The 9,295-nt window shown below is 35.3% G+C and overlaps 2 protein-coding genes across 5 annotated transcripts; both read right to left on the bottom strand.

Moving 5' to 3' along the window:
• Window positions 1-518: 518 nt before the first annotated feature.
• Window positions 519-3,106, bottom strand: LOC143715409 (uncharacterized). The gene is made up of 3 exons (XM_077207178.1): window positions 2,838-3,106; window positions 2,460-2,683; window positions 519-2,121 (listed from the first exon to the last, which is right to left on the bottom strand). Exons 2-3 carry the CDS (start codon window positions 2,542-2,544, stop codon window positions 1,022-1,024), a joined length of 1,185 nt encoding a protein of 394 aa, XP_077063293.1. The 5' UTR covers window positions 2,545-2,683; window positions 2,838-3,106; the 3' UTR covers window positions 519-1,021.
• A 1,854-nt stretch (window positions 3,107-4,960) lies between these two features.
• On the bottom strand, window positions 4,961-8,723 carry LOC143715410 (uncharacterized). Of its 4 annotated transcripts, none has more exons than XM_077207181.1 (4): window positions 8,663-8,723; window positions 7,338-7,577; window positions 6,515-6,551; window positions 4,961-6,408 (listed from the first exon to the last, which is right to left on the bottom strand). In XM_077207181.1, exons 2-4 carry the CDS (start codon window positions 7,359-7,361, stop codon window positions 5,312-5,314), a joined length of 1,158 nt encoding a protein of 385 aa, XP_077063296.1. In that variant the 5' UTR covers window positions 7,362-7,577; window positions 8,663-8,723; the 3' UTR covers window positions 4,961-5,311. The 4 variants fall into 4 exon arrangements, with proteins under 4 accessions (XP_077063296.1, XP_077063297.1, XP_077063294.1 ...); XM_077207182.1 differs by having other exon boundaries at window positions 8,636-8,700; XM_077207179.1 differs by lacking the exon at window positions 6,515-6,551.
• Between the last annotated feature and the right edge of the window lie 572 nt (window positions 8,724-9,295).

The raw sequence follows: 9,295 nt of genomic DNA, 5'->3' as shown, positions 1-9,295 counted from the left end.
CTCAGTCAATGCACGCGATGTCCTGACTTCTTAAAGGGGCCGCACTTTCTAAAGCAGATCAATGGTAAAGTAAATAACACGTTGTAATCGTAAAAATGGCGTTGACAGTCTAGTCACCTTCACCCTGTTAAAATTAGTGTTGTTTTTCTGCTAGACATGCTTGCACCTTTACCCTTTGCATCCTTTATATGTTGTCTTCTTTTGAATGTTTAGTCTATACGTTTATATAAACGTACAGAACAGAAGTAACATAGCCTACAAAAGAAGACATTACACATCACAATGCTACAGATACTTAATTGAAATCCATGAAATTAATGAGTATATCTACATTAATGTAGTCACGTGAGTACATTTTAAGCATATTTAATGTAGGCTAGTGTAAAATAGTGTAGAAGGCACAGTTTAAAACTTTTGATTAGTTTTAGTTATATTTGATTTGTAGCCTACAGTCTTTACAATTTACTGCAGCTGTTTAACTGGAATCTTTTAAATCATGTAAATAAAGAAAACAATCATTTTATTTCTCAGTTTATTGTTTAATATTTTACAGTTTCTGTTATTTTCTAGCTACATCCACCAAATCTGGTGAACTGAAGGTTTGGTACTTCGTAGTTCAATAATGAAGGATAAATATGAACTCCAACCTCTTTGTATGATACAAGACCTGATCATTCTGTCTGGGATTATGTTAATAATACAGTACATCTCAAACTTATTTACTACAGTATTGTGTAGTAAATAAGATGTGTTTGAAACTAAATTCATTTTCAATAAATCATAGCTCAATCAAGACAAGATGTATATAATTTCTCATGTACAATCAGAATTAAATTAGCATATCCTAGACACCACCCAGCAAAACAAATTATGCAAAAAAAAGCATACAAATTACTTTTGCTGTAAGAGTTGTTAACTGGTGAACCTTCAACTCATAAGTCCTTATAGTTAGTTCTCAGAGCATGTCAACAAATTCACAAATTAAACTGTGTATTTACAATAAAAATGAAAGTTATTAAAGTTACAACGAATCATGATATTGTTTTATATGAATGAGAAGGCTTGATGAAAACAGAAAAATCTCTCCACACTGAGTACAGCGCTTCTCTCCAGTATGAAGTCGCTTATTATGCTCTTTCAGGTGTGCAGACTGAGCGAAACTCTTGTCACAATATGAACACCTGTAAGGTCTTTCTCCAGTATGAGTTCGCTCATGTACTTTCAGAGACCAAGAGTGAGTGAAACTTCTGTCACAATGTGAACACTTGCAAGGTTTTTCTCCAGAATGAATTCTTTGATGCAGTCTCAGACAAGAAGCTCTAATAAAGCTCTTCCCACAGTCACAACACACATGATCTCTCACACCGGTGTGTATTTTCTGGTGCTGTTTAAGAGAGTTCAGCCATGTAAAGCTCTTTCCACAAAAAGAACACACATATTGCCTCTCATTTGTATGTTTTTTCAGGTGTTCTTTTAAATTTGAGGATACATTAAAACCTTTACCACAATAATCACAGTTAAATGGCTTTTCTCCAGTGTGAAAACGCAGATGATTATCAAGAACAATTTTACTTCTGAAACTCTTCTCACACTGAGTACATTTGTACGGCTTTTCTTCAGCATGAACTACCTCATGTTGTTTCAGGGCTCCAGACTGAGCAAAACTCTTGTCACAATATGAGCACTTGTAAGGTTTTTCTCCAGTATGAATTCTTCGGTGCTGTTTCAGATATTCAGCTCTAGTAAAGCTCTTCCCACAGTCACAACACACATGATCTCTCACATTACTATGTATTTTCTGGTGATGTTTAAAACCGTCCAGCCTTGCAAAACTCTTTCCACAGAGAGAACACACATAAGGCTTCTCACCTGAATGAAGTTTTAGGTGTTGTTTGAGATTTGATGATGAACTAAAATCTTTACCACACTGATCACAGTTAAATGGTTTTTCTCCAGAGGGAAAACACACATGTTTTTTGAGTCCAGATATATATGTGTAACTCTTTCCACACTGAGAGCAGATGTGCAGCTTTCTGGCTTTTTTTCGTTGAGGTTTTAAGATACAATGTTTTTCATCCACTTCATTCAGTTTGTGTCTTTGCTCCATCGTTTCTATCTGATCTGAAATAAACATATTAAGTCAGAATAAGTTCATGGAGGATAAATGTGAAAATTCATCTGAACCTGATTTATTAGCAGAAAAAGCAAAAGAGATCAGAATCTGTATAATGTAGCTACCAGATATTTGTTGTGGAAAAGGATACCTCTGTCATTTGCTCATTAATGCAATCAAATGTTAATGACAATTGCTATAATTCAAGGTTAAGATAATTTAGACATTATTTATCACCCCTTCATTGTGCATTATTTTTCAGCCACTAAATCTGTTTAAATCACTGCTGGCACTACTGCTTTTTTTACCAAGCTTAAACAATGAAGAATCAAGAATGGACACCAACCTATTTGTTCCTCAGTATCTTCATGTTTTATTCTGGATGGTTCTGGATCACTCATGTCTTCAATCTCCTCTTTAATAAACTCCATCTTTAACAGTCACACAGATTTCAGCTGCTACTCCTGGAGTTTGTCCTTTTCTTGTGGGATGTGGGGAATATATATTCCCAGTATTTATTGGTGAATTGTTGTGGGAGTTGTGATCATACCGTCACCCACAGGACCAGATCTAGCACATTTGAAAAGAACTTAAGCTCAATTTATATAGAAAATACTTAAATTACATTGAAACATATCCGTTAGAATACAGGGTCTTTTTGAATGGTTTTATACAATACTAAAACAGAGCACGTGATACATTTCATATCGTAGTAACTACTTACATCATTTTTGGAGCGAATTAATGCCAAACTCTACAAATTGGGAACATCTCTCGCATCCAGACTGTAAATATACGGCATCTGGCGTCAGTTTTAGCTTGAACTGGTGAGATTTACAGCACTCGTGTCTCGCGCTACGTGTTTCTGCTCGTTTCGTTTGTTCCAGGTTTGTTGTTCCTGTGGATTTGTTAGGGTTGCCAGAACTAGCGAAATTGCTAATCAAAACCATCGGTGAAACCGCAGACTTGGCAACCTCCATTTGCAAAGCAAACCTGAAATCTCTTTAGCCTGTTGCTGCCATCTATTGGATATTCCTAGCAATTTACCCACACATGGGATATATAGACGTTAAATTAACATTGATCTATAAGCATTTCACAGATAACCTATAAGACTATATTGTCAGTGCAGCTGTACAAATTAACTGGGTCTTTATGTTAGATTAGTTATTCTCAGCATTTCAAACTGATGATAACTGATAGGAAGAGATTAGATTATGCAATTTTTTAAAGCAAAATATTCATGGGCGATGCATTTTACATATTTGTGACAACTTGTCTGCAAATTCAAACTCAGAATACAGGTTTGAGATTATTGTCTGCTAGTGCACATCTCAAAATTCAACTTCAGATTTTTATTTTACAGGTTTTCACATTGGAGTTGTGAGTGTAAATTCTAGCGTACAAGTATAAATATTTATTGTACAAGTTCTCAAATTCACATCTACATGCTCTCGAGTTTTGCTACTCTTTTACCTTCCTCTTTTCCAATCTTCAAGCAGAAGGAGCTGAATGAAATTATCTGAATGATATCAGTCCACAATCAGATCATAATGTTTGTTGTTTGGCCAGAGGAACTGAGCTGGACGAAGACATCACTGTTTTCTTCAGAGCTGCTTAATAGTATTGATCTCTTTTTTTTAATAATTGATGAACTTTACAGTTATTGAACAGAACTGAATGACTTCAGAAGGACTTCAGCTGAGCAAAGAGCAGCTTTAAGGAAAATTAAACTCTTGATCATTTTCCTGTTTATCCCTGTAAAGCTGCTTTAAAACAGTGTTTACTGTAGCCTATGTAACGCTATATATTTAAAGGCGACTTGACATTTGCAAAAGGAAATGATTTAGTTAAAGAGAGTGAAAGAGAGTTAATGTGTGTGAAAGAGAATGATGTTTTTCTTTTAATCATATACAGTAAATAAAATTTGCTTGTTACTTTGTGGTTTAAAAAGTGTGTTGTTAATACATGTTAATATTATAGTGTATTTGTTCGTTGTTAATACACGTTTATATTAAGGTGTATTTGTTAATTTTATAATAAAACCCCTTAATCTTTTTAAATGGTTGAATTTGTCTTTTACTGCCAGTTTCTGGGCCACATCTGGCCCGGAGAGCCAGCCGACTCTCAGCCAGATCTGTCTTACAGTGCCTGAGCCAGATCAATAAATAAGAGTCATTTTACAGGGTGTGGGGAAACTGATAACCCAATCCGAAAGGAAATTACTTGTGTCTGTTTTCAGTATGTGGGCCTGTTTTGGGCTGGGGACTCAGCCAGAACTGGGCCGAAGCAACTGTAAGCAAGGATGAAGCTAAAGTAGAAAGAAATACGATGGAAGTCAATGGCTACCGTCAACTGTTTGATTACCAACATTATTTAAAATATCTTTTTTTGTGTTCAACAGAACAAAGAAACTCATAAATGTTTTGAAAAACATGAGGGTGAGTAAATGATGACACATTTTTTTTGGGTGAACTATCCCTAGAAGAGAGGTCAAAATAATCAGTGTAACTGAAAAACCACCAATGTGTTTCGGCACACAGGCCTTCATCAGGGCTAAAATGTGTAGTCAGGATCTTTACGTCCTTTCCAGTGGCAGATATTTGTGTTCACGACTGATTCAGGACGAAGCTGATTGAGACCCAGAGTCTCGTCTCAAGACTGTTGAAAAACTTCATTCATTATAGTGATGTCCGATATCTTCTGAAAATTGGCACATCAAGCACTAAGTTTTATTGGTGTCGACACAATAGGCTGAGTTGAACTACAAGATCATCCCTTGTGAAATAAAACTGACTACAATATTATAAACGAATAACACTTTCCTCAATCACACAAAAACAGATGTTGTCAGTGAAATGGTCATTTTATTTTTTTGTTATTACACAGAGCCTATAATTGAAGAGAAATGTGTAGGCTACTATATCTATGAAAAAAAAACATGTTTCAAAAACTCAAATTGTTTCTTTTTGTTAAATTTGTTTCCGGTCTCATTTAATTTTGGCACTTCAATGGTTCAATCAAAGATTAAAGTGATCACACACATTTGCTGCACTCCAAGAAAGAAACGCCTCTAAAAATCTTCTGGTATTTCACAGCAATGCTAGTTAAACTACACATTTAACTGAAAATAATAACTTCATGTACTGAATCTCAAATGATTTTCTTGAACACATTAGATCTGAGAATAACATTTGCTCAATGTGACACATGACAATGGTTTTTAATATGAATCCTTAAAGTCGTTGATTGGGTGAAACTCTTCTCACACTGAGTACAGTAGTACGGCTTCTCTCCAGTATGAACTCGCTCGTGTGATTTCAGGTTTCCAGACTGAGTGAAACTCTTGTCACAATATGAGCACTTGTAAGGTTTTTCTTCATTATGGATTCTTAGGTGCCGATTCAGTTGGCCAGCTTTAGTAAAGATCTTCCCACAGTTAAAGCACACATGATCTCTCACTCCACTACCTGTTATCTGGTGATGTTTAAAACTGTCCAGCCATGAAAAACTCTTTCCACAGAAAGTACAAAAGTGAGTCCTCTCATCTGAATGAACTTTTTTCAGATGTGATGATGATGATCTAATATCTTTACCACACTGATCACACTTAAATGGCATTTCTCCAGAGTGAATGCGCAGATGATTACAGAGACCTCTGGAAGATTTGAAACTCACTCCACACTGAGTACAGTGGTAAAGCTGCTCTCCAGTATGAAGTTGCTCATGCACTTTCAGGTTTCCAGACACATTGAATCTCTTGTCACAAACTGAGCACTTGTAAGGTCTTTCTCCAGTGTGAATTCGCTGATGACGTTTCAGTTGAGTGGATGTAGTAAAGCTCTTCCCACAGTCACAACACACATGATCTCTCACTTCATTGTGCATTTTTTGGTGCTGTTTAAAACCTTCCAGTCGTGAAAATCTCTTTCCACAGAGAGAACACACATAAGGCTTCTCATCTGAATGAACTTTCAGGTGTTTTTTTAGATCTGAAGGCGAATTAAACTTTTTACCACACTGATCACAGTTGAATGGTTTTTCTCCAGAGTGACGGAGCAGATGATTATTGAGACTTGACACTTGAGAAAAACTCTTTCCACACTGAGTGCATGGATACGGTTTCTCTCCAGTGTGAACTCTCATGTGTGTGTTAAGGTTTCCTTTTTGTCTGAAACTCTTTCCACATTGTGAGCAGGTGTGCCGCTTTTTGGCTTTTGTTCCTTGAGTTTTCACATCCCATTTCTCCTCCACTTCATTCAGTTTGTGTCTTTTCTCCATCGCTTCCATCCAATCTAAAATAAACATATTAAATAGTCAGAATCAGTTCAAAATTCAAGTAAACCCTAATTCAAAGGGATAGTTCACTCAAAAGTTAAAATACTGTCATCAATCGCTCACCTTCATGTCGTTTCGAACCCATAAGACTTTTGTTTATCTTTGAAAAAACAAAGATATTTCATTGAAACCTGAGAGGTTTCTGTACCTCCATTGCAACCCAAAGAGGTCAAACAGGCATTCAATTTATCAAGAGATACATTCAATTTATATCCTTAACAGATTTAATTTAGGGTTATACAGTATAGACATATAATCAAAGTCACATACATAGACTGCATTGAATATGGTAAACATGGAGACAGTACAACAGAATTTTTATTTTTGGGTATTAAAACCCTCTACAAGCGGAAAGCAACAGGTCTCTGTGATGATCAAGAATTCAAGCACTTCGATGTGGCAAAGTTTAGTTCTGTCATTCTCTTGTTAATGCAATTAAAATGTCTTCGACAACTGCTATACAAGTTTATGATAATTTAGATGCATTATCTTTTCATTTACTATAGACCTTATGTAGCCCCGCCCCGTTACAGCGCTGCGCTCGTTGTCTTCCGGTCTGTATTTTCACAGCGATCTTACGTATTTATGAATGAACGTCTCGTTTTAAAATCTTCCCGGTCTACTGATTTGTTAAGACATCTGCTTTACATTACAATCCTCATGATAACTTTCGTTAACTTTACATTAAGTAAATCCACTTAAGTAAAAGCTAATTACTCCTGGACAGCGATGCCATAGAGATATACAGAGCGATAGCAAAAATGGAAGTTCAAAGACAATATTGTAAAGATCTGTGTCCTCGTTTCTCTGGCGCATAAGCTCTATAGTATATTGCTCATTATTTCACCAAAGCAGTCATAATGAAGAATCAAAAATGGACACCAACCTTTTTGTTCCTCAATATCTTCATGTTTTATTCTGGATGGTTCTGGATCACTCATGTCTTCAATCTCCTCTTTAATAAACTCCATCTTTACCATAATATGTCAGGCAGATTGCAGTTGTTACTTCTTTGTTCTTCTCTTGTAGGATGATGGGATATTACCAGCATATGCTGAATTGTTGTGGCTGGAAGTCACTAATGAATGATATCCTGTCGCTGTGAGTGCGGATTGAAGAACCAGACCTGCAGAAGTAACACAATAAAATAAAAATATGTATGTTTATGAAACATTGTTTAGTGTTTCAGTTTAATTGATTCCTTTATTCCATAGTTTTATCTGGGTCATTTCGTGTCAACCAGAGGCCGTCCCCGATAATATTTTTTGATTTTGATCTTTTTTTTTTGCTGGTGAAAGAAATACATAAATGAAGTAGAAAGCCGAAATATTAAATGTAATGAATGTATATTTACTGAGAAATCCACTGTTTTGTAAAAGGGGGTCAAAATGACAATTTTCACCTGAGATTTGGAGCCAAATTACAGAGGGGTAAAAAATGAAAGATGAAAAATTTAGAAAGATGGCAGCATCATAATTTTATTTTTATACAGAGATCTGTTGACTTTAGTAATCTTTGTTAAGCCAACAGTGACGGTACAAAAATAGGAAAAGGCACTTCTTGCATTTTTTACCACAAGTTTACATGGCTGTAACTTTTAATTACCATTTAGATTCTAGTTCCTATCAAACTTTTCTTTTGTTATCTTTATTTTAAAGGTCAATTATGGTTCAATCCCAGAGATATTGAGATCTCAATTTGGCTCATAATTAAAGTACCTAACCCCTAAGGGCTTCTTAAAGTGTAACCCAATAAATTCATTCAATTATTCAGTTCCAGAAGTGAATTTAGTTAGCCTAGATATAACTCAAAATAAAATAAATTTAATAATGACAAATGAGGACATTCAAAGTTTCTGATAAATTGTATAAATACAGAGAATGAATGCATGAATGAATGAATGAAGCTCATGGCATTTATCAATGAAACATTGTCTTTATACAATTAATACAGTTGGTAAAATAGCAGACACTGCTAAATGGAATGCAATAGAATAGAAATTGCTCAGATATCGAGGTACTAAAACCAAAGATAACGTGTAAACACAACAAAGTTAAAAAAAAAATGTCACACAGTTGAACGCGAATGTTTATAAATGGTAGGCATCTGATCAAGACAAAGGGGTTTTGTTTCGTTTAGGAACGTATAATTTACAGCGTTAATCATTTAAAGTATCGGTTTTACCCAGTTCTTGTAGTTGTTATTGTTTACCTTCCTCGTTCTCTAGCTCTCATCTCGTCTCATCTGCCCAAAACGCGCTCTCAACTGTCGTAAACATTTACCGTGTGCATGAAGCTATGGCATTGAGCAGCAGACACTACTCATGCTTTCCTCCAGGGTGCGCTTTATGATTTACAAAGCCGAAACTGCATATTAGCGCACTGTTTCACTGTTTGAAGACATTTTACACAACAAAGTACAGAGCTACTACTATCTTACACTGTTGTTGTTGTTGGCATATATAGTGGCAAAATAAAGGAGGAATTATTGATTGCTATCAGGATGTGAAGAGAGTTTCAACCAGTAGCCTATAACAAAAAGGGTTTAGGCTATTGTTAAACCACAACAACTCAATCAATTGCCTACAGGAAATAGAATATACTATAATATAAATATATAATATATTTTCTTGTTCGAGAAGCCATTTCACTCGGAAATACATCAAATGATCAAATGTATGTAAACTATCGCAGTTTCATACTGAATTTAACAACCAATCAAAGTTTTCACCTCATTCATGTAGATGTCTGAGATCTTCTATTTACACATTAAGCACATTTTACGAGAAACTGCAGGGTCACCATTTTAAATCTATTTTATATATCTGTTCCTGCCTCTGAACAA

This window comes from Siphateles boraxobius, unplaced genomic scaffold, assembly GCF_051911475.1.
Source record: "Siphateles boraxobius isolate OS27281-9 unplaced genomic scaffold, OSU_SipBor_1 6, whole genome shotgun sequence".
In the NCBI taxonomy this organism is placed as follows: Eukaryota; Metazoa; Chordata; class Actinopteri; order Cypriniformes; family Leuciscidae; genus Siphateles; species Siphateles boraxobius.
Note: the sequence above shows the minus strand (reverse complement) of the source record. Positions and strands in the feature narration are given on the sequence as shown.